This window comes from Convolutriloba macropyga, chromosome 14 (assembly GCF_964194025.1).
Source record: "Convolutriloba macropyga chromosome 14, txConMacr16.3, whole genome shotgun sequence".
Classification (NCBI taxonomy): domain Eukaryota; kingdom Metazoa; phylum Xenacoelomorpha; order Acoela; family Convolutidae; genus Convolutriloba; species Convolutriloba macropyga.
In genome coordinates this window covers 2,372,990-2,398,320 of record NC_134481.1, presented here as the reverse complement: position 1 = coordinate 2,398,320, position 25,331 = coordinate 2,372,990, and the positions used below count along the sequence as shown (strand labels likewise).

Below are 25,331 nucleotides of genomic sequence, written 5' to 3'. Positions count from 1 at the left end.
TGCTCAGCAAAGCAATTAAAATGAAGAGAGTCAGTATAAAAAAAATCAAAGTCAGAAATAGAAACGGGATAAACCGATAAAGCCCATTTTTAGATGCCCGGTACTGGAGCTTTGTTCTCATAAGTTTTAGTTACTATCCATAATGCTTATTGGTATCCATGCTAGACCCTGTAGCCTCTCACTGAGAGACAGGAGTATGTTCAACTACAAAATAACATGAAAATAAATGGCACTTAAAAATGTTTTAGTACAAAAATCAATTTTTGTTGATATTTTCTTTTCTTTCAATCCCAATAGATTTATTGGAATCAACGGCGGCTTTTTTCCGGCAATCTGCCGGGTATGTGTTTAATTCGCCTTCTCCCTATTTTTGACAACCTTTTGATCACAATTCTAGAAGTCAAATTTCTCGTGAGGACTACTACTATTCAACAGCTGATTTTGTGTGCATGACGTCATTTGTTGCTCTCCTGGGTTTTAGTTTATAGGTCAATCTTTGTGAAAAATTGGATGAAAATGAATAGATGTCACTCAAAAAGGGTTATAAAGCTCTATTAATTGAAGGGCAGCAATGTTTTCTGAAATTTGGGTTTAAAATAAGGATAGAATTTGAAATCTGAATTCTGTAGCAACTTTTTGTCTTTTATCCCAATAACCATTTTTTAGCGTAAGGCTCTTGCAGTCTATTTCGGCTATGATTATCACAGTGATTCTTAAAAAGTGATCTACCACAGGTTCTGCATATTTTTGTTTTGGAATCTTTCTGATTTTAAATCGTTGGTTTTACTGTCGCACAGAAATCTGTAGAATCACTTCATTATTGGGTTTAGTCGATGAAAGTTCTTTGATTTTTACGTCAGGACTTGTCCTGCTATGTTTTTTTTACTTCGTCGGATGTTTTTTTGCTTTACCTTTTTGCCGCTGGTTCGACATTTTGCGTGAAATCTTTTTGACTTCTCTAGGCTAGTTTCACTCTTGTCATTCTGCTCAAAGTCCTTTTAAACAGCAGCTGCTCAGCAAAGCAATTCAAATGAAGAGAGTCAGCATAAAAAAATCAAAGTCAGAAATAGAAACGGGATAAATCGATAAAGCCCATTTTTAGATGCCCGGTACTGGAACTTTGTTCTCATAAGTTTTAGTTACTATCCATAATGCTTATTGGTATCCATGCTAGACCCTGTAGCCTCTCACTGAGAGACAGGAGTATGTTCAACTACGAAATAACATCAAAATAAATGGCACTTAAAAATGTTTTAGTACAAAAATCAATTTTTGTTGATATTTTCTTTTCTTTCAATCCCAATAGATTTATTGGAATCAACGGCGGCTTTTTTCCGGCAATCTGCCGGGTATGTGTCTAATTCGCCTTCTCCCTATTTTGGACAACCTTTTGATCACAATTCTAGAAGTCAAATTTCTCGTGAGGACTACTACTATTCAACAGCTGATTTTGTGTGCATGACGTCATTTGTTGCTCTCCTGGGTTTTAGTTTATAGGTCAATCTTTGTGGAAAATTGGATGAAAATGAATAGATGTCACTCAAAAAGGGTTATAAAGCTCTATTAATTGAAGGGCAGCAATGTTTTCTGAAATTTGGGTTTAAAATAAGGATAGAATTTGAAATCTAAATTCTGTAGCAACTTTTTGTCTTTTATCCCAATAACCATTTTTTAGCGTAAGGCTCTTGCAGTCTATTTCGGCTATGGTTATCACAGTGAGTCTTAAAAAGTGATCTACCACACGTTCTGCATATTTTTGTTTTGGAATCTTTCTGATTTTAAATCGTTGGTTTTACTGTCGCACAGAAATCGTAGAATCACTTCATTATTGTGTTTAGTCAATGAAAGTTCCTTGATTTTTCCGTCAGGACTTGTCCTGCTATGTTTTTTTCACTTCGTCGGATGTTTTTTCGCTTTACCTTTTTGCCGCTGGTTCTACATTTTGCGTGAAATCTTTTTGACTTCTCTAGGCTAGTTTAACTCTTCTGTCATTCTGCTCAAAGTCCTTTTAAACAGCAGCTGCTCAGCAAAGCAATTCAAATGAAGAGAGTCAGTATAAAAAAATCAAAGTCAGAAATAGAAACGGGATAAGCCGATAAAGCCCATTTTTAGATGCCCGGTACTGGAACTTTGTTCTCATAAGTTTTAGTTACTATCCATAATGCTTATTGGTTTCCATGCTAGACCCTGTAGCCTCTCACTGAGAGACAGGAGTATGTTCAACTACGAAATAACATCAAAATAAATGGCACTTAAAAATGTTTTAGTACAAAAATCAATTTTTGTTGATATTTTCTTTTCTTTCAATCCCAATAGATTTATTGGAATCAACGGCGGCTTTTTTCCGGCAATCTGCCGGGTATGTGTCTAATTCGCCTTCTCCCTATTTTGGACAACCTTTTGATCACAATTCTAGAAGTCAAATTTCTCGTGAGGACTACTACTATTCAACAGCTGATTTTGTGTGCATGACGTCATTTGTTGCTCTCCTGGGTTTTAGTTTATAGGTCAATCTTTGTGGAAAATTGGATGAAAATGAATAGATGTCACTCAAAAAGGGTTATAAAGCTCTATTAATTGAAGGGCAGCAATGTTTTCTGAAATTTGGGTTTAAAATAAGGATAGAATTTGAAATCTAAATTCTGTAGCAACTTTTTGTCTTTTATCCCAATAACCATTTTTTAGCGTAAGGCTCTTGCAGTCTATTTCGGCTATGGTTATCACAGTGAGTCTTAAAAAGTGATCTACCACACGTTCTGCATATTTTTGTTTTGGAATCTTTCTGATTTTAAATCGTTGGTTTTACTGTCGCACAGAAATCGTAGAATCACTTCATTATTGTGTTTAGTCAATGAAAGTTCCTTGATTTTTCCGTCAGGACTTGTCCTGCTATGTTTTTTTTACTTCGTCGGATGTTTTTTCGCTTTACCTTTTTGCCGCTGGTTCTACATTTTGCGTGAAATCTTTTTGACTTCTCTAGGCTAGTTTAACTCTTCTGTCATTCTGCTCAAAGTCCTTTTAAACAGCAGCTGCTCAGCAAAGCAATTCAAATGAAGAGAGTCAGTATAAAAAAATCAAAGTCAGAAATAGAAACGGGATAAGCCGATAAAGCCCATTTTTAGATGCCCGGTACTGGAACTTTGTTCTCATAAGTTTTAGTTACTATCCATAATGCTTATTGGTATCCATGCTAGACCCTGTAGCCTCTCACTGAGAGACAGGAGTATGTTCAACTACGAAATAACATCAAAATAAATGGCACTTAAAAAATTTTTAGTACAAAAATCAATTTTTGTTGATATTTTCTTTTCTTTCAATCCCAATAGATTTGTTGGAATCAACGGCGGTTTTTTTCCGACAATCTGCCGGGTATGTGTTTAATTCGCCTTCTCCCTATTTTTGACAACCTTTTGATCACAATTCTAGAAGTCAAATTTCTCGTGAGGACTACTACTATTCAACAGCTGATTTTGTGTGCATGACGTCATTTGTTGCTCTCCTGGGTTTTAGTTTATAGGTCAATCTTTGTGGAAAATTGGATGAAAATGAATAGATGTCACTCAAAAAGGGTTATAAAGCTCTATTAATTGAAGGGCAGCAATGTTTTCTGAAATTTGGGTTTAAAATAAGGATAGAATTTGAAATCTAAATTCTGTAGCAACTTTTTGTCTTTTATCCCAATAACCATTTTTTAGCGTAAGGCTCTTGCAGTCTATTTCGGCTATGGTTATCACAGTGAGTCTTAAAAAGTGATCTACCACACGTTCTGCATATTTTTGTTTTGGAATCTTTCTGATTTTAAATCGTTGGTTTTACTGTCGCACAGAAATCGTAGAATCACTTCATTATTGTGTTTAGTCAATGAAAGTTCCTTGATTTTTCCGTCAGGACTTGTCCTGCTATGTTTTTTTTACTTCGTCGGATGTTTTTTCGCTTTACCTTTTTGCCGCTGGTTCTACATTTTGCGTGAAATCTTTTTGACTTCTCTAGGCTAGTTTAACTCTTCTGTCATTCTGCTCAAAGTCCTTTTAAACAGCAGCTGCTCAGCAAAGCAATTCAAATGAAGAGAGTCAGTATAAAAAAATCAAAGTCAGAAATAGAAACGGGATAAGCCGATAAAGCCCATTTTTAGATGCCCGGTACTGGAACTTTGTTCTCATAAGTTTTAGTTACTATCCATAATGCTTATTGGTATCCATGCTAGACCCTGTAGCCTCTCACTGAGAGACAGGAGTATGTTCAACTACGAAATAACATCAAAATAAATGGCACTTAAAAAATTTTTAGTACAAAAATCAATTTTTGTTGATATTTTCTTTTCTTTCAATCCCAATAGATTTGTTGGAATCAACGGCGGTTTTTTTCCGACAATCTGCCGGGTATGTGTTTAATTCGCCTTCTCCCTATTTTTGACAACCTTTTGATCACAATTCTAGAAGTCAAATTTCTCGTGAGGACTACTACTATTCAACAGCTGATTTCGTGTGCATGACGTCATTTGTTGCTCTCCTGGGTTTTAGTTTATAGGTCAATCTTTGTGGAAAATTGAATGAAAATGAATAGATGTCACTCAAAAAGGGTTATAAAGCTCTATTAATTGAAGGGCAGCAATGTTTTCTGAAATTTGGGTTTAAAATAAGGATAGAATTTGAAATCTGAATTCTGTAGCAACTTTCTGTCTTTTATCCCAATAACCATTTTTTAGCGTAAGGCTCTTGCAGTCTCTTTCGGCTATGATTATCACAGTGATTCTTAAAAAGTGATCTACCACACGTTCTGCATATTTTTGTTTTGGAATCTTTCTGATTTTAAATCGTTGGTTTTACTGTCGCACAGAAATCTATAGAATCACTTCATTATTGTGTTTAGTCAGTGAAAGTTCTTTGATTTTTACGTCAGGACTTGTCCTGCTATGTTTTTTTACTTCGTCGGATGTTTTTTCGCTCTACCTTTTTGCCGCTGGTTCGACATTTTGCGTGAAATCTTTTTGACTTCTCTAGGCTAGTTTCACTCTTCTGTCATTCTGCTCAAAGTCCTTTTAAACAGCAGCTGCTCAGCAAAGCAATTCAAATGAAGAGAGTCAGTATAAAAAAAATCAAAGTCAGAAATAGAAACGGGATAAACCGATAAAGCCCATTTTTAGATGCCCGGTACTGGAACTTTGTTCTCATAAGTTTTAGTTACTATCCATAATGCTTATTGGTATCCATGCTAGACCCTGTAGCCTCTCACTGAGAGACAGGAGTATGTTCAACTACGAAATAACATCAAAATAAATGGCACTTAAAAATGTTTTAGTACAAAAATCAATTTTTGTTGATATTTTCTTTTCTTTCAATCCCAATTGATTTATTGGAATCAACGGCGGCTTTTTTCCGGCAATCTGCCGGTTATGTTTTTAATTCGCCTTCTCCCTATTTTTATGACAACCATTTGATCACACTTCTAGAAGTCAAATTTCTCGTGAGGACTACTACTATTCAACAGCTGATTTTGTGTGCATGACGTCATTTGTTACTCTCCTTGGTTTTAGTTTATAGGTCAATCTCTGTGGAAAATTGGATGAAACTGAATAGATGTCACTCAAAAAGGGTTATAAAGCTCTATTAATTGAAGGGCAGCAATGTTTTCTGAAATTTGGGTTTAAAATAAGGATAGAATTTGAAATCTGAATTCTGTAGCAACTTTTTGTCTTTTATCCCAATAACCATTTTTTAGCGTAAGGCCCTTGAACTCTATTTCGGGGCTGTGCTTATCACAGTCATTCTCAAAAAGTGATCTACCACACGTTACGCCTATTTTTGTTTTTGCAATCTTTCTGGTTTTAAATCTTTGGTTTGACTCGCACAGGAATCTGTAGAATCACTTCATTATTTTGCCCAGACTACATTGGAACTTGCTCTGCCGCGCACAGACAGAACCGAGCCGACCTGTACAAGTTTGTTCTAAGAAGAGTAAAATGAGTTGAACTGTTTCAGTTTATGGCGGAGAGCATTGTGGTGTTCGACTTCTTCAGGTGTGAACAGATCTTTGGTCCTCAGCCGGTGGAGGCCAAGGCACAGCTATACTATGACAATTCTGTCATGGCCAGGATCATGTACGAGGTAGGCAATATTCATATGCCGCTTGAAAGCAGCTTAGGGTGCAAAAAATATATCCACACCACCCCCCACCCAACCCCTCTCCCCCGCCGTCCCGTATTGTCGATGCACTATCTCATAGGTAACGTGTTCTTATTTCTTCGAAATAAGACAAATTACGAAGAACGTAACTTTTGAGCAAAATACTGCTTGGGCATGTTTCGGGCGATGAATTAGAATCCGGTGTACTTAGTTGGGTTAGTTTGGATTTTTCTTTAATCTAAAGTTGAAAGTGGCAAGTAAGAGTAATTTTAACTCTTTGGCCTTTTTGGTTGAAGACGAGAGGGCCCATGCCGCTGAAGGTATGAGACATATTCAACAGGAATGATTAACCATTTGTCGCTTTTGGTGTTATGTTATTAATAGCACGTGAACGCTATAGTTAATTGCTACAATGAACGCTATAACAATCTAGTGGTGAGCTTCTAAGCGTAATTGATAGTTCAGTTTCCAGGTAACGAATTTAATTTAAAATTGTTGTTCATTTTCAAGCTTTTGCCTTGACAAAGATTTCCGGACTTTCAGATCATACGCCCCCAGTCATAAAAAGTGGTTATATACCCCCCCCCCCAAAAAAAAAAAAAACTGTGGATACAAATACCATAATGGGTTAGAATTTAATTTTTTCAGGGGAGAGGATTAATTTCCAAACATTCAACAAAAAAGTAAGCAAAACACAGTGAGAAATGCTCACAAGAATAATCTAATTACATGCACTTGCCTGCCATGTGGGTGTGTATTAACGTTCGACCGTTACAAAAACGAAATGAAAATTAGGAAATTGGCTAAAGCTTCCTGGACGTCCTAGTTTTAAAGCACAAAAAACTATACAAGCTTGTACGGGAACCAAGATCAACTTTCTTCTAAATAAATTGTCTGGTTTTATGGGCCAATTAAAAGGATTAATTATAAGTCAGTACATTCCACAATGTTTTAAGATTTAAAAATGTAAAACATACGAGTGAATTGTGAATTTTGGTGACGATAAACGCTTAAAAATTGCGATAGACGCTTGCATTGACGCCTAACATAAGTAGTAAGAAGAGGGGGGGGGGGGGGGGGGGGGGGGGGTCTGTCGTTCAATTGAAATGAGTCAAAAGTGGGCGACAGACCCCCTCATTTTTTACTACTAACATAAGATTATTGTTTAGACGCTCTCCTTCTTTCGACTCGAAGATTTTTAATAGCCTCCGTCAGCCTCTGAAAAGCAATTATTTAGACGCTTTTTTCAATTCGTTTTAATTGCTCTTGAACGAAGTTCATAGCAATTATTGTAAACGTCTTGGTCTTTTTATGCAAATTTTCGCTTGACCGTTTTTGCGCTTTTCTTCTAGAACATTCTTTGACTTCTCGAGTGACTTTTTCACGCTTTCGTTCTCAATTTTTGAGTGATCTCTATTGCTCGCACTCCAAAGTAAAGCTTGTTACTAATATAAAGTCGGTTGCAGCATAGCGACAAGAAGGGCCTGATAGCCGAGTGGGCAGTGCATTTGGTTAGGGATCGGGTGGTCAATGGTTCGAAGAGCGGCGTGGTCAAATAATTTTTTATCCGCCAGTCGTTCGAGAGGAATTCTTCCGATATTAGTCGGTTTATGTTTTAACCTTTTGATCACGTTTTTTGTTTTACATGGGTCACGACGTTCACTTTTTGACTTATCTCACTCACTGTTTCTATACTAAATGGATTTGAAATCAGTTCACTCAATGAATTACTAATTTTACTAAATACTGTTAAGGACAAATTCAAATGCTGCACGTGCTGAAGCTGAACAAAGCTGAACAGATAGAGCGCAAATTTAAGGCGTGAAAATTATTTTTCGACGCCATCAAAATTTCACGTGCTGCTTTCCAAACTGTTTTTTATAGCTGCGAAGCTGTAAGCTGAGCGTAGCTATATTGCGGTACTCTTGGTTTTTTTTGTTTCGTCGTCTGACGCTCTTTTTTCGTTTTACATTTGTTCACACAGCAAAGCTGAAAAAGTCAAATTTTCTGAATGACTTCTTCCTCTCACTAGCGGCATTTGCGCGCGTGACGTCATTTCTCACTCGCTTTAGCAAAAGTTTTTTGCGTGATTAGATTTTGATCATACGTGACTTACCTCACTCAATAAAATGACTTTTGCACTTTAAAACTTAAGTTTAATTTGAATTTGTTTAAGGTCAAAGGAACTCATATGTGTAATAACGGTCCCTAATAAGAGGCGTCTGCGGACTGAATTTTAACAAGCTTTATTGATTTATCGCTGAATGTTTTTTACCTAGTTTGTTTGAGCGGCGTCGATTTTTTTTCAATTTAGATCTGTATCTGTTTCTGTCTCTATTATATGGCACGCAGGTCTATTCTTTCGCAGCTATTCCGGCAATCTGCCGGCTTTGTTTTTTAAACTATTTTGTTGCTTCAAAAATTTTATTAAATTATAGTTTTGCTATTAAGTTGGCGTGAATAGCGTTCTGAAGTTCTGCTTTAATTAAAAGCATTGTTGGGCTAATTTGAAGCATTGACTATATTTTTGTTGGTACAGCTGTTTTTTAGTTGGCTTTACGTTAATGTCTTAAGCAATTCACGTTTTCATTTGACTTCTGGCTTACCTCACTCGCTGTTCAGCTGAATGTAGTTTAAGAATTCATTAACTCACTTTACGCAATACTTTCAAGGTCAAGCAAAATCAAAAACAGACGCGATAAACCAATAAAGCTCGAGCATTAGGACTGTGGGTTGAACTACCGTAGTTTATTAGAGTAAATTCTATCGAACTATCTTTCATTTGACAGGTTGAATTCTTTTTAATCAAATGTAATTAGATATTCCAACTGTTGACCAAATTAGAACACTATCAATTATCGTTTTGTTTCTGAACCTGATTCAATTATTTCGTCGGTGAGAAGTCAAGGGCGGCTGTTTTTCGGCTATGTTGGTTTCTTGTTGAAAATTCATGCTATCATTGATTTTTTTACAGGCGACAGGACTGAAATGGGGAAATGTTGGCAACCCCTGTGGTCCTTTTGGCTGTCAAACCAACAGCGCTACTGGACGATACGTGGGTGCAAAGAACCACCCACTGATTTCTACCTTGATGTCTATTGCCTTGGTTGTCATGGCAACCGGAGTTGTCTATTGAGTCGGAAAAAAAAACATGACGAAAGTGGAAAGAAAAGTGACGGCTAAACAGAGATTATGATAAATCTCTTGATATGTTCAAATTTGACGAAAAAATTGATGACAGCTTTGCAAGCTTTTAATTAAACTCTAACCTCGACATTCTGCTTTAACTTACCATTTGAAAACTGGTTGTTGGGAATTTGCCTGAAACTTGATTTGTAATCAAGCTGCAAATTTGTATGCCCATGTAACCCCTGATTTGTACCCCATTACCATTCAAGTTTGTGAATCGTAGTAGCATTCATCGTTACCTCTCTTGTCATTAGAAGCTGAAACAGACCCCATAAAAATGGCTGATATTTCAAGCAATACTTTAACCAAAATGACTAGCTAAATTTACAGTCTTTGCGGGTAAAAATACCTGCATAAAAAGGTACATTTAACTGACCTAGAATAAAAAATTATCTAGAACTTACTTGCAAACTCCTAATTTAACATGCATTTTACATAATCAATTTGACTTCTAAATTTTAAAAGTGCCTATTGCTCTATTAGGTTAGCAAATTTTAGATATTAAGACATATTTTCTTAATTATAAATCTGCTAAATTTCAACTGAAATGTTAGATTGGAGTTTTAAGAGGGTTGAAAAGTATAAGCAGAAATAACTGTAAGTGAAATTGACGCAAAATTGGTTAAAAAGTTATGGGCTGTTTTAGTTATGATGGTCTGTGATTAATAACTGTGTGTCAAAGAGAAATCATTTAGTTTTGATACTTGATCCCTTTATTTTGTATACCAGAGATGTTATTCCCTTCAACAGAAGGAGTCACTGAAAGTTGACCTTTGAGATGGTCTGCTTTTGCGTGTTAATGTGACTTGCGGCGCTAGATTCTATCCACAGATAGCGAGCATCATGTAATAAACATCCAGATCTATTCTGCCCCCACCCCCATCCTCCTTCCTACCCGCACAGTTTTTTCTACGGCCCTCACTTACAAATTATGTGTTGTTACCTACTAACATGTTACTGTAAAATTATAGCACGTGAAACTAAGGGGCGTAAATTATGAGGGAGTGATATGCCCACTAAGATGTGGGAGTTGAGGGAAGTAGAGGGGGGGGGGGGGTGACAGAATACATCAAAACAACATGTAGTGTTAGTGATTGTGATGTAATTTTCTGTGCTTTATAATAACAAGGTCGTATTAGTCTAGCAGCTTCTCGTAGTTCTATATCAATCTGTTCTATTGTGCTTCTCTCCATAATCAAACCCTCAATATCCACACACAAAGATGCTCATTTCAAAGTGCTCAATCAATTCATAACGCCTTTCAGTGCTAAATTGCTACAAAACATAACTGGACACACATTTTCAGAAAGATAATTTCAAACACTCACGTGCACATTTTAAAATGCCGAAAGTCTACAGTACCTGAAGTCAAAATGCCAGAAGTTGCTACTAAGCCAGAAGTTGACTTTCGTCATTTTAAAACGTGCGCGTTTCGTGTTTTAAGCATGGTTACGTGACTCTGCAGAAATCACTTCGAAATTCACATCGATAAACGCCAGAAGTTCTCAGTGACTTCAAGCCCAGTCACTTAACCATTACTCCATGTGTAGTAAGTAATAGTGTAGCTGCAGTCCTTTTGGATGGTTAATAGCCGCCCTCATCTTCTCAGCCGGCTATTATAGCGCTCCTATTTTTTTTTTTTACTTCGTCGAATAAAAAAATGTTTCGCTTTACCTCATTTTGCCGCTTTTTCAACATTTTGCGTGAAATCTTTTTGACTTCTCTAGGCTAGTTTCTCTCTTCTCTCATTCTGCTAAAAGTGATTTTGAACATCAGTTGCTCAGCAAAGCAATTCAAAATGAACAGAGTTGGTACAAAAATGGATGTCAGAAATAGAAACGGGATAAACCCATAAAGCCCAATTTTAGATGCCCGCTATTTGAACGTCGTTCCTATAAGTCTTATTTACCATCTCTAATGCTTATTGTTATTGATAGTAGCCCCTGTAGCCTCTCTCTAAGAAACAGAAGTATGTTCAACTACGAAATACCATCAAAATAAATCGGACTTAAAAGATGTTTTTGTACAAAAATCTTTTTTTTTCAATATCTTCTGTTATTTCAATCCCAATCATGCCTATTGGAATCAACGGCGGCTATTTTCCGGCAATCTGCCGGGTATGTTTAGAAATTATGTCGGGAATAATTGGAAGTTTCTGGTTGTGTCCAGTGATGGCGAGATAAACCTCGGTTGAAACCATAAAAGACACGGTATCTCTTACTTGTTCCCTCACTCAAGTGCTCTCAACTATCTGATTCCTTCTAAACTTTCTTCCTTCTTTCTTCTCTCAAACCAACTAATCTCTACTTAGCTCTCAACAATACACAATATAGATGCGAAAATGATTTACTTAATTGCTTCTTGTATCAGCACCAGTTTCTGTGTTCAAGTTTAGCTCGTCGAGTAATATTTGGCGAAAAATATTGCCAATAGGAAATAATAATTTTTGTAACATTTTGAGCTGCAAAATGTTAACGACAAAAATATGTTTCAAACGACAAAATATATCAAAATATGACAGAATATGACAAAATATGTGTTAACGACAAAAAAGTTTATGAAAAAATAACACAGCTATCTCCTAATGAAATTGTAACATTTGAATGATAACAAAACAACAGCGAAAACTTCAAAATGATCTGTTTTATGGAAAGATTTATGGTAACAGTGAAAATGAACAGAGCAATTGGTGCTGGAATAGATGATCATCATTAACTGAGCTTTGGTGTCTTTGCTATTAATATAGTTTAAGTTATAGTAGATCTAACTAAGCATCATTCTCCATCCCGTCTTTATAAGCAAAAGACAGCAGATTAAATTCACTTTTACCCTTAAACTATTTTTATCTATAGGTCTGAGATTTTTAGCAAGAACTTGGTTCGAAATCTTGGTTTGATAATTTCGTCGAGAGATGTTATTGGAAAGGGTCTTACTATCCCGAAAACCGGGTTGTCGTGCAGAGAGACAGTCTAAGCTCGTGTGATTACTCAAAATCAACCGGTACTGGATTTGAGACAGTATCGACTAACGAAGTGTGAGCCATGTTTGCTATCTGGTTTTTAACAGTGCCTCCATCAGCTTTTGAGGTTCGGATAAAAAAATCCCACGCAAAAGAGTATAATTAGTAAAATGGTATTATTAGCAAAAGAGTATAGTATAATGAGCTGAAAACTCAAGAAAATTTTTCATAAAAAGTTTTAAAACGTCTAGTGTTGAATTAAAAAAAAGTTGAAAACCCATCAAACTTGAAACGTATAATAGACTACACGCAAAGCAAATTCGTCTAAATTGTAAGATATTAGAAATACTTCCTTGAGAGAAGGACATAATAGCTGATCACCATACTCAAAAAGGAGGCATGAACAGAACAAATAAAACAAGATATTTTTGTTCCGACCCTCTTGAGGGGGGAGAAACTATATACTCAATTTTTTTTTGTTCAGACAATTTTGACCGATCGATATATTCAACGTACAGAGTTGTGAGTGGTATCATTAAAAAGCGCGTCCAACGTAGAATATGAAATTAGAAAGATTTTTTTGAATTTTGTAGAGCGAGTTATCGTGGTTTAAATTTTTAAGATTGTAAGACCAATTTGCCTTATTTTTATTCACATTTTCCAAAATTTTTATCTAAAATTTCGTCAATTTTGCGTAAATATGTAACAATTGTTAACAACAGTACTGTCAAAAGACAAAAAAGTATTGTTGACTATTTTGATTTAATTTCTTTGCCTAAAAATTTTGCTAAATATTTCAAATTTCAGCCTTTTTCATCAAAAATTGCCCAAAATAAGCTTCTTTAGTCAACTTTGATTAAATGTACCCAAAGTACACACCCAAAACAACTAACACAATCTTCTTAAAATACAAAGGTAGCTAGGGCTACTTCCACCACATCCGTTGAGAGTAGTCTGGGATAAAAATTTTGCCGTTTTTTGCTAACTTTGATTATCGAAAACGCTGCATTTATTTTTGATCTTTTAACAAACAAATAACATTCGAAACACTTGAGTGTTCTTAATGGTTCAAAACAGCAATAGCACAGCTTGTTTTGGCTCAGTGTTGCACTGTTACAATCCAAAAATAATTCGGATTGTAGTCTGTCGGTCTTTTTATTTTAAAGAAAAAATTCGATCTTTTTATTAATTAAAGAACAGAACAAATAAAATCAAAGCTGACTGTTGACAGATTGAAATGGTTGCCTTAGCAGTTCCAAATCAATGTATCTAGTTTCTGTACTCGAAAGATTATGGTCGTTTTGAACTTTGAAAATGTTTGATTTTTAAATAAAACAATGGCTAATTGAACTTTGCCACTGTTTTTCTCTTTATTTGGTCAACTTGTAGCTTAGTGTCAGTGATGAAAGAATTCTTCGTCTTCCTCTCTCTTCCAATGCGTTAAGTCATGGTTTTCTGGCTGTGATGCTACTAGATTTCAGAATTTTTTTTGATTTTAGGTGTTTACATTTTTTCGCGCTTTTTTCAGGGTTTCTTCACATTATCGTAATAACAGCAGTTCCGATAATACAGTATTGGCGTTCAAAATAAGAAATGATAGAATTTATAACAGTCTTTATGGACATAGGTTATGGTTTTAACGGCTTCGACATCCCGTTCTCGAAGATTTTTTTTTCGTTTGTCTGTAACTACCGTGTTCATTTTTTATTTTTAGTCGTATGAAATTGCCTGGATAATAACAGGTCTGATTGGTTTTTTACGGAGGAATAAATGAACCTATATTCTGATTTTAAAAGATAGTTGATGGCGTTCATGACTTTCAATCCAGTTGTTTTCAAAAGTTTCTCATTTTTGTAATTCGCATTTTTTTGTAATTTTTTGTCTTTTTGTTACCTATTCTCATCAATTACATGTCGCAAATGACAATATTGTTGTCGAGGTTTAAGTAAACAAAATCTAATGTTTTAAAGAATTGGTTATGATTCTACTGGCTTTGACACGGGATTTTCGCAAAAGAAGTAAACTAATTTTTGATTTCTATATTTGTTGTTTTTTTTGTAGACGTCAGATAAATTCTTAAAAATAAGTTCTCAAGCGCTGCCTTTGTACGGTTAAACGTACCTAATTAAATATTTCATTTAGTTGCTAATGGTTTAACTGACTTGAAAATAATTGTTTTCGGTAAAAACAAAAGTTGTTCTTAATATTTCATCCTTTTCTTTTTTGTCTGCTTTTTTACCTAGTGCCATTAATGAGAGGTCACATACCATATTCTTGGTTATATCGAAGAAGGCGCAATCAAAAGTTTTTTGAGGGGCGAAATATGGCTTTACGGCTTCGACAGCTTTTTCTCGGAAGTTTTAATTGAATTTTTGTTGTCTCTATTTGTTGTTCATTTGGTAACCGCACAAAAAATTGAATAGAGACAGTTTTTAATGCATTCCTATAGAGGCATTAGAGGCATACCATTTTTGTAAAGCATTTGGATGTTATCAGTTGATATCCAATTGTTTTCATTACTTTTGAAATAAATTAATTTTAAAAATTATAAGAGAATTTTTTAAACTATGCTGATTTTGTTCTTTTGTCTAATTTTTTACCGAGTTTTTTTATGTACTGGTCTCATATCTTTTTCAATAAGTACAAGTTATTTTGTTCTGTTTCAGATTTATCTGACGCTATCTTGACTCTGTTAATAAGTTTTTTTTAAGTGAACATAAAGTTTTGGATGTAACTATTGTTTGTTGTTGCTGATTGATTTTGTATTTCGTCTAGCCTCGCTTTCTTTACAATGGCAGGCAGCATCAATTTAATGCGGCTTTTTTCTCCACCGGATTAGTTGCGTTGGAGGCGATCTTGTCCATACACCAATTTCTTTTGAAAAATCCTTTAGTTTTTGGGTTGTTTGATCTGTTCATCATTTGATAGACAATTATGCCAAAAATGTGATGAACGGGGTCGGGAATTTATGTGCAAACGCACATTACCGAGACTCCTTGAAAAAATAAGGACTTATGGCAGTTATACATTCTTTTAAAGCAAACAAATTGTCCATTATTATTTGATTGAATGCATTCTTAAAGTGTAACGTAGATTTCCAGTCAAAAGTTTGGCACAACAATGCCATCATAAGTCACAATTTTATTTTTGACAATTTATTGAAACTGCTACCGTGATTTTTGTTTTCGCAAAATTTGAGACTTTTTGGCGTATTTTTTAAAAATTTTGATTTTTAGTGTGATTAATTGCTCTCAAACGAAGTATGTAGCAATTATATCAACAGTCCTGTTCGTCTTAGCAGGTTTTTTGCATGACCGACTTTTTCCGTCTGACCCATTTGTCTTTTTGTCCTCAAAAAAAGGATAAACAGGTAGCGTCCAGTGGGCATTAAGTTCTAATAGAGCCTTTGAGCTCACTAGTTTCCAAGTTAGGGATTTACAGAAACTGTTTGGGTGACTTTTAATTAAGCTCTGAAGGGCGGCTCTTAAGAGGTTGACCCACCACATCAGCGCCTCTTTCACTTCACAACCACCCCCTGTACATTATTCAGACCGTACGGGCCCCGTTCAGCCATAGACCCCCTCCCACCGTTGACCCCTTCCAACTTTTGCCCCCATCAGCCCCCCCCTCTGTTGAACCCACGGCTGCGCTCACCTCACCTTTAACTATCACTACTGGCCAAAAAAACTTTTAAATTCTTACTAATGGGTCAAATGACAGAATTCCAGAGACAAAAAATGGTTTTGAACATTTTTTTCACTGCGAAATATCGAAACTTTTTTTTGATATTTGTTATTTCAGTTTTTTTTCTTCGTGATTTAATTACTAATACGACTAGAAGTTGCAGAGTCGAATCTCATCACGGAAATGATTCCTAGCTCTCTCTCTCTCTCTCTCTCTCTCTCTCTCTCTCTGTCTATCTCTCGCCCTCTCTTCCTCTGTCGGTTGGGCTTTCTTTCCTTCTCTTTCTCGTTTACGTTATATCTCTCGTACTCTCTCTTTCTCTCTGTGTCTTTCTTTAACTCTTTAGTTGATGCCGGCCTTCAGCTGCTGTTATATGGCGTGATGATATGATCTATTACCCTCACCTTACGCCCTTTCAAATAAACCAAAGCTAGCCTCACTAAACCGTGGCTAGCTACTGACGAAGCCGACCGCTCGGCGGTCGTTTGAGAGCTGTTTGCGCGGCGTTATTTGGTTAAGTTTTGAAAGTGCGATTTAAGATTGAGTTCAAAAAAGCTAAGTTTGACGATAAGCTTCTAAGCGTGTGAAATTTGTCCTGGTCGAGTAAAATTACGTGGTGTGATTCGTCAATTTTAAACGCATTTAAGTAACCACAACTGCATGACTCATGTGTTTCTATCCTTTGATTCTTCCTTTTTTTCACCCTATAAGCGACCATCATCTTCATTAAGTTTTTTTTCATGTCGTTGCTGATTGTGGGATTCAATTGGGCAAATTTTAAGAAATTGTCTCGTAATTGGCAAGCAAGTTTCATCGTTATGATACCCACAAAAGATGAAAAATAACCTTACACTCCGTTTTCTCAGTTGAGCGCATTGCAGCTCGGGCTTGTATGACATATTCTAAAACTGCTTGTGGAAGATAATAGTTAACATTTTAGCACTTCTATTTTTTTTTATTGTTTCAAGTTAATCGCATGATTTAGCGGAACTACTGACGTTAAAAACCCTAGTCAAAAACAATAATCAAGACCAAAGATAAATATTATTATTAAGAAATTCATCGTTTTTTAAAATAAAAATATTTTTGACCTCCAAACGAAATCGTCTCAACATTCGGGATAATGAACCTCTTTTGATATTCAATTCGAATTTATTTTTGCTACCTAGAAATAACAAACAATTAAGTAAAGAAGTCATTCTTTGAATTATGCGAGTCATGTAGGCCAAAGGACTCTTTTAACACGAATGACATATAAAACAATACAAAAGACTTGACATCACAAAAATATTACATGTTCAAGTTCATGAAATGAAAAAAAATCGTGCTGAAAGGTTCTGACGTGTAATCCAATAATGATAACAAAAAAGGCAGATGATGACGAATGAAGTCTGATATCTTGAAATCAAACAACCGTATTGCAGTCTACTTCCCTTTTGAGAAACTGTTATAAAACTCTTATCTAATTTTAAAATTGGACAAAATATAAGGAAATATAGAACAGGTAAGAATCTAAAATCTGAATTTTGGTAAGATTAAAATCGAAATTACTGTCAACAAATGTTGGAAGTCGTTTCAACTTAATCATGTATTTAGCACAATTTAGACAAGCAATATAGACAACACATACATGAAAACAGAAAAAAAGGAAGAAAAAGCTACAGATTAGTTGATTACAAATTAGCTAAAAATTAGAAAAAAAACTAAGAATTAGACGATTACAAACTAAAAATTAGCAAAGTTTCGATAATGAAATTGTTTTCAAGTAACGGGGCCCAAAGTTGTTCTGGAGAGATCACATTTGACCTAGAAGCGACATAACAGAGATGCGTTCAACAGATGCGTTCAAGTCAATAAGGAAAAGGCTGATATAGCAGAAGTTTTTCTCCTACTTCATTATAGAAGTGCTCATCAAACAATGAGCTGTCAGCTTCCACTAATTGAACAATTAACAATTTTCTGTAGTAAACAGTTGTCCCAAAAATTATTATCAAAAGCACAGGAAGAAACAATAGCCGAAAACCTATATCAACAGTCCTGTTGGTCTTAACAGATTTTTTGCTTGACTGTTTTTTCCGTCTGACCCATTTGACTTTTTGTCCTCAAAAACAGGATAAACAGGTAGCGCCCAGTGGGCATTAAGTTCTCATAGAGCCTTTGAGCTCACTAGTTTCCAAAATAGGGACTTACAGAAACTGTTTGGGTGACTTTTACTTATGCTCTGAAGGGCTGTTCTTAGAGGTTGACCCATCAAATCAGCCCCTCTTTCACTTCAAAACCACCCTTGTGCATTATTCAGACCGTACGGACCCGTTGCAGCCGTAGACCCCCTCCCACCGTTGACCACTTCCAACTTTTGCCCCCATCAGACCCCCCTCCCATTGAACCCCGGCTGCGCTCACCTCACCTTTAACTATCACTACTGGCCAAAAAAACTTGAATTCTTGCTAATGGGTCAAATGACAGAATTCAAGAGAGAAAAAATGGTTTTGAACATTTTTTTCACTGCGAAATATGGAAACTTTTTTTGATGTTTGTTATTTCAGTTTTTTTCTTTATGATTTAATTACTAACACGACTAGAAGTTGCAGAGTCGAATCTCGTCACGGAAATGATTCCTAGCTTTCTCTCTCTCTCTCTCTCTCTCTCTCTCTCTCTCTCCCTCTCGCTCTCTCTTCCTCTGTCGGTTGGGGTTTCTTTCCTTATCTTTTTCGTTTACGTTTTATCTCTCGTACACACACACACTCTCTCTCTCTCTGTATGTGTCTTTCCTTAACTCTTTAGTTGATGCCGCCCTTCAGCTACTGTTATATGGCGTGATGTTATGATCTATTACCCTCACCTTTCAATTAAACCAAAGCTAGCCTCACTAAACCGTGGCTAGCTCCTGACGAAGCCGACCGCTCGCCGGTCGTTTGAGAGCTGTTTGCGCGGCGTTATTTGGTTATGTTTTGAAAGTGCGATTTAAGATTGAGTTCAAAAAAGCTAAGTTTGACGATAAGCTTCTAAGCGTGTGAAATTTGTCCTGGTCGAGTAAAATTACGTGGTGTGATTCGTCAATTTTAAACGCATTTAAGTAACCACAACTGCATGACTCATGTGTTTCTATCCTTTGATTCTTCCTTTTTTTCACCCTATAAGCGACCATCATCTTCATTAAGTTTTTTTTCATGTCGTTGCTGATTGTGGGATTCAATTGGGCAAATTTTAAGAAATTGTCTCGTAATTGGCAAGCAAGTTTCATCATTATGATACCCACAAAAGATGAAAAATAACCTTACACTCCGTTTTCTCAGTTGAGCGCATTTCAGCTCGGGCTTGTATGACATATCATAAAACTGCTTGTGGAAGATAATAGTTTACATTTTAGCACTTCTAGTTTTTTATTGTTTCCAGGTTAATCGCATGATTTAGCGGAACTACTGACGTTAAGAACCCTAATCAAAAACAATAATCAAGACCAAAGATAAAAATTGCTATTAAGAAATTCATCGTTTTTTAAAATAAAAATATTTTTGACCTCCAAACGAACTCGTCTCAACATTCCGGTTAATGGACCTCCATTGATATTCAATTCGAATTTATTTTTGCTAGCTAGAATTAACAAACAAATAAGTAAAGAAGTCATTCTATGAATTATGCGGGTCATGTAGGCCAAATGACTCTTTTCACACGAATGACATATAAAACAATACAAAATACATGAAATCACAAAAATATTACATGTTCAACTTCATGAAATGAAAAAAATCGTGCTTTAAGGTTCTGACGTGTAATCCAATAATGATAACAGAAAAGGCAGATGATGACGAATGAAGTCTGAAATCTTGAAATTAACCAACCATATTGCTTAAACAACCTCTTGAGGAATTGTTATAAAACTCTCTTATCTAATTTTAAAATTGGACACAATTTAAGGAAATATAGAACAGGTAAAAATCTAAAATCTGAATTTTGGTAAGATTAAAATTGAAATCACTGTCAACAAATGTTGGAAGACGTTTCAACTTAATCAGGTGTTTAGTACAATTTAGACAAGCAATATAGACATCATATACATGAAAACAGAAAAAAAAGGAAATAAAAGCTACAGATTAGTTGGTTACAAACTAGCTACAAATTGGAAAAAACTACAAATTAGACTATTACAAACCACAAACTAGCTAACTTTCGGAAACGAAATTGTTTTCAATTTACGGGGCCCAAAATTGTGGCCTAGAAGCGACATAACAGAGATGCGTTTAACACAACATAAGATATTCTGAACAACAATGAAACCGCGGAAATTCAATAAGGAAAAATGGCTGATATAGCAGAAGTTCTTCTACTTCATTATAAAATTGCTCATCAAACAATGGGCTGTCAGCTTCTACTAACTAAACAATTAACAATTTTCTATTGTAAGCAGTTGTCCCAAAAACAATTATCAAAAGCACAGGAAGAAATAATAGCCGAAAACCCCAAAACTTGTAAAAAGCCAAATTTGCACCAATTGAGGCCAATCTTTTTTACACAGAGACAGTTGCAACTTTACAACAAAAAAGTCAAAATTTATCAAAACCACGAGAAAAACTACAAAAGTAAAGACACTGGAACCTTGTTTATGCTCTTCGGCCTAAGTCTTGCATACTAAGACAACTTTTCATTAATATTTGTATTTCTGAAACTCCCAACCATGGTAGCAAATCAAGCTCTATAAACACATCATAATTTTTGTCATTGGCACACAAGTTTTGGTTAAAAACGGGAAGTCCCTTACTACAAATCATATTGAAAGTGAATGTCAACCACTTCTGAATTCTTCAATAAAATCAAATTAAATAAATAGCTTCAATGGAAATAGGTTGGGGGAATAGAAATCAGGAAATGAATGGGTTTTGGAGGACGGAAATGTAGGGGGGGGGGGAGGAAAATGAGGGTGTGGGGGAGATAAAATATAAAGGAACGTGGTTCCTTTACACTCCCGGCAAGAAAAGGCAACATTTGAATTGAAAATGTAAACACAATAGAAAAAAACACAAAAAAAGTTTTCTTTCTGATATTGAGTGTTTGTTTGTGTGTGTGTGTGTTTCAATGAACTTGTTTCAGTAACCTGTAGCCCATGTTCCACGCCCTGATGGCCACAGTCATGGTGCGCCTTCTCAATCAACAGTCTTGCAATTTTGCTCCTGCTATGGAGAACAAGAGGATGTTTCGCACTGTAGGTTAGAGGTGCCTTGTTGAGTCTTCCTCGTACCCCCAAGAGTCCATCGTCATCTAAAAAAGGTGTGAAGGGCATCAGTTTGTCTGCTTTCTCAAGATTGTCTCCCTTCAACAGTACAGAAATTGTTCCTGAGAACAACTCGTTTTGGGACATTTTGATGAGGTAGTGCCTTGCTCTTTTCTCATCTGATGCAAAAATGTCAGTGTTGGAGGTCTCAATTGATTCGTTTTGTCTTCTAGTTAGGACTTTTGACTTGAAGCGTCTTATTGCCTGGAACAACATTCTACTAGAGTTGAATAGTCGACGCCGTGTTTGAAATTTTTCAACCTCAACGACTGGCGTCTGAAGTTGTGTCGCTTGCGTAGCGCATTTGTGGGGATCACGGTCTTCGGCAAAAATGCAGGAGGCTTGAGGTGTGCTCAGATAGTCCGATGGTTGAAGCCACAGCTTTGATATGTCTGATGGGTTGAGGCCTCGTGTGCCGTGGTCAGCGGGATTCATCTTTCCAGGGATGTGTCTCCAATTGTCCGGGTTGGAATTCTCGTGAATTTTGATCAATCTGTACGCAAAATACATCTTCTGTCTCTGCTTGGATTGCATCCATCCAAGTGTAGAGGTGCTGTCTGTCCAAAAGTGTTTTGAATTTATGTTGTTGTCATCTCGCTCTCACAGAATCCAGCTAGCTCTGTTGCCGCTTCCAAGTCCAGTTTTGGATTGCTCAGCTGCTTGATCGGCGCCACTTTTGTTTTACTGATCACATATCGGGATGTGGAAGATCCATCGGCTTTGGTTGTCCTCACATAAACTATGGCAGCAATTGCACTCAGCGAGGCGTCAGTGAATGGGTTCCATTGGTGCTGGGAACCAAGCATCTAGGAATTTCGATTGAAGTCATGCTGTCGAACTCATCCATCCACACCTGTAGTTCCGGTTGCTAGCATTCTGGCACAGGTTGATCCCAGTTCCTTCCCTCTTTAATTTTTTTTGAGAATGTATGATGATGGCAATGGGTGAAATCATTCCGACTGGATCGAACAGAGAAGCTGCCATTGAAAGCACTTTTCTTTGAGTCATCTGTTGTCCTGTGTAGAGAAGCTTGTCAGTTTTGGGGTCCCACGTCTGACCAAGGATTCTTTGGGCTTTCATTTCCACCTTGTCTTCCAGTAGGTTATCCAATGCGGCTGGTCTGTTGCTCAGGAACTTTGTAAGATTGAATCCTCCTGTATGCAAAACAGTTCTGATCTCATTTGCACTTCTGCGGGCCTCCTCTTCTTAAAGGTAGGTCTGCATGAAATGATCTATGTAGAACTGCTGCATGATTGATGTGTGGGCCGCTGGATGTTCTTGTTTGTAGTCATTTGCACACTTCTGCAGAACAAAGATCGCACAAGAAGGTGAGCATGTGGCACCAAAAATGAGTCGATTGTTTTGGAAGATCTTTTCACTGCCACCCTCTGTCCACAAAAAACGGAGTTAGTGCTGGTCTTGTGGATGGATGCCAATTTGCATGAACATTGCCTCGTTGTCAGCTGGGATTGCCACTTAGTACTGTCTGAAGCGGAGAAGAAGGCCATGCAGGTTGCAGAGTAGATCCGGCCCTGTCAGCAATGCATCATTGAGTGAGATTCCCTTATATTTGGAAGCAGCGTTTGTGACTCGGCGGATTTTGTTCTGGTTTCTGTTTGTTGATCACTGGGTGATGGGGAAGGTACCAAACAGAGTGTCTGGAACTGGAGTCTGCAGTTGTGATGTAGTTTTTATCCAAATCTTTTTTGATTGTTTCCTCGTATCGGTCTCTCACGTTTGTGTCCCTCTCCAGCCTCTGCTGCAGAGCGTGCCACTGAACTTTGGCCTTGAAGTAGTTGTTAGGTAGTGTGATGTCTTTCTCCCATGGAAGTCCAATCTGGTATCTGTCACCAATGCGTCTTATGGTATCATTGACGATGGACACAGCTTCTTTGTCATCTGAAGACTGTCCCTCTGAAGAACACTGATTGAAAATCACTCCTTCAATTGATCAGAAAAGCTGTAGAATATCTTCATCTGGATTGTATTGTCGGCTCTTGATATGATTGAAAAGTGCTATGCTTGTGCTGTTTGATTATCCGACCCTCTTTTGTGTGTACTTCTGAGGATTTGCCCCTGTCAGTGTCCAGCCAAGCAGAGTGTTGACTCCGTATGGGGTACCAGTGGGTCCCGTTTTGAACTGTCAGGGAACCGTTGCTGTGAATGCATCTGCTCCAATCAGCATTCCGATCCTGTTGTCCCTGATTGTTGGAAACCTTATGCTCTGGAGGTGAGAATGGTCTCTGCAGATCTCATTCAACATTTCAATTTGAACTCTTGGCATCCGAAACTCCTCCATTGCTGTTGCGTACACAGGGGTTCTGACCACACGACAACTGCTGTACAAAGCTTCTAAGCCGATCATGACATCTGCTGTCTTAACTGAGTGTTCACCTTGAAGTGAAGCTAGTGGTAGGGTTACATCTTTGGGTTGTTGAACTTGAAGTGCGTCGGCAACCTTCTGTGTTATTTGGGTGTTGTCACTGCCACTGTTCAGCATAGCGTAGGTTTCAATGCAAATGTCTCTGTTGAAAAGTGTTACTGTTATTGCCTGCAACTGTATCTGTGGTCTGATCCAAGAAGTTTCCTGTTGGTTTCTGCAAGTGTAGTTTTGTTGCGGAGTAGTTGCCTGCTGCTGAGCCACAGTGCGTTGATTGTTACTCTGCTGTCTGTTGTTGTTGTTGTTCATCGGCGGAGTGTTTAAACCATTTTTGTTCCAGTTGCCCCTGTGTGAAGTGCTGCTGTTAGATCCACCTTGTCTGTTCATGTTATCATTCTGTTGGTTGTAGTTTGTACTCGTTTGCTGCCTTTGGTTTTCATTATTAAAGTTACGTCCATAGTTTGACTGGTTTTGGTTTGTTTGGTTTCTGAAGAAATTATTTTGTGAGCTTTCATTCCGGTTCCCACTTGGTTGTGCATTTTCTTGCTGATGCCTTGCGTCAGTCCTATGGAGTATTGAGTGATGGAAGCCATTGCATCTGTCCACGAGGCACCTTGTTTTTGATTGGCAGGGACCCTTTTCGAGAGCTCTAAGACAGTTAGGGCAGAGATTGAACCTCCTCGCACAACCCTGTCGGTCATACACTGACTTTTCCAAGTATTCGGGGCATCGACCAAGGTTGTGGTTTTGTGAGCAGAGTTGACATGACACATCTGGTGGCCTCCTTCTAGAAGAATTTTTCACTCTGATTCTCTGGTTCCGTTGTGGGGAGATGTCCTCTCACGCCTCTGCGTAGGAGTCAATCCAATCAGCAAGGTGGGCAAGGTTAGGTTGCTGCAAGGCTTGGATTCTTGTGTGTTGATTCCATCTGATTATCATGGTAGCGTTAAGTTTGTCTCTGGCCATTCTCAAGACGGCTGGAGACTTGAGATCAGCTTCAAACTTGTGAAGCCTGAATGTTTAGCAGTCTCCTCAAGAAAGACAAAAAACTCACAAAAGTGTTTGGTTCGTCCAGTCTGGGTTTCGGCCACTTCTCCAATTGATCCACATATGCAGCGACATTGTGCAGTGGTTTGCCAAACTCTCTGGTCTGTTCAACGATGGCTTCATGGTAGTAGTCCCCCTTGTAGGAGTATCCACTTATGGAATTTTTTGCTTTATGTGTTACAGAGTTTTGCAGGTATGTCATTTTTTGGGCGTCTAAGAGGCAACAGTTGTTGTGAATGGTTGCTTTGAAGAAGTTGAACCACTGGTGCCCTTTCAAATGATCACCTGTGAAATTATCAATTAATATCTCGGGCAAACTCATTGTGTTCTCTATCATCAGTGCCTGGTGTTGCATCCAGTCTGGTGGAGAACTCGGGGAAACTCGGGAAGCCATTGTATAGGTTGCTGTTATAGGCGTTGTTATTGTGTTCCACAGATCCGGTACAAATGTTCAGTGTTTGTTGATTTTGTGGTGTGTACCTATGGCTCATGGTCGGACCAGCTTGTCTATTGATGTGAAAAGAAACTGTTTGTTGCAAATTCCCTGCTCTATCCTCACTCTCATGTCGGTTCTCTCTTCGAACATGGTTCTGTTCTCTCGGTCGACTTGATTTTAGCCAGCCCTCATCTGTCCTTCGTCTCTCTTCAATGTTCAAAATGGTTTGAGAATTATCAGGGTCT

General features: G+C 37.2%; 2 protein-coding genes across 2 annotated transcripts in view; one reads left to right on the top strand and one right to left on the bottom strand.

The window, feature by feature from the left end:
• Positions 1–9,610, top strand: part of LOC142353374 (alpha-2-macroglobulin-like) — a 28,735-nt gene extending 19,125 nt beyond the window's left edge. The window contains exons 8-10 of the mRNA XM_075405606.1: positions 5,979–6,104; positions 6,419–6,442; positions 9,097–9,610. Coding sequence (XP_075261721.1) covers positions 5,979–6,104; positions 6,419–6,442; positions 9,097–9,258 — 312 coding nt within the window. The 3' untranslated portion in view covers positions 9,259–9,610. The remainder of the gene's footprint in view (positions 1–5,978; positions 6,105–6,418; positions 6,443–9,096) is intronic.
• Positions 9,611–9,678: 68 nt separating this feature from the next.
• LOC142353373 (uncharacterized) lies at positions 9,679–21,757 on the bottom strand. The gene is made up of 2 exons (XM_075405605.1): positions 21,047–21,757; positions 9,679–9,687 (listed from the first exon to the last, which is right to left on the bottom strand). Exons 1-2 carry the CDS (start codon positions 21,755–21,757, stop codon positions 9,679–9,681), a joined length of 720 nt encoding a protein of 239 aa, XP_075261720.1.
• Positions 21,758–25,331: the final 3,574 nt, after the last annotated feature.

Coding starts and splice junctions, on each gene's coding strand:
- LOC142353373 (XM_075405605.1), bottom strand. CDS start 21,757: ATGCAATCCAAGCAGAGACAGAAGATGTATTTTGCGTACAGATTGATC.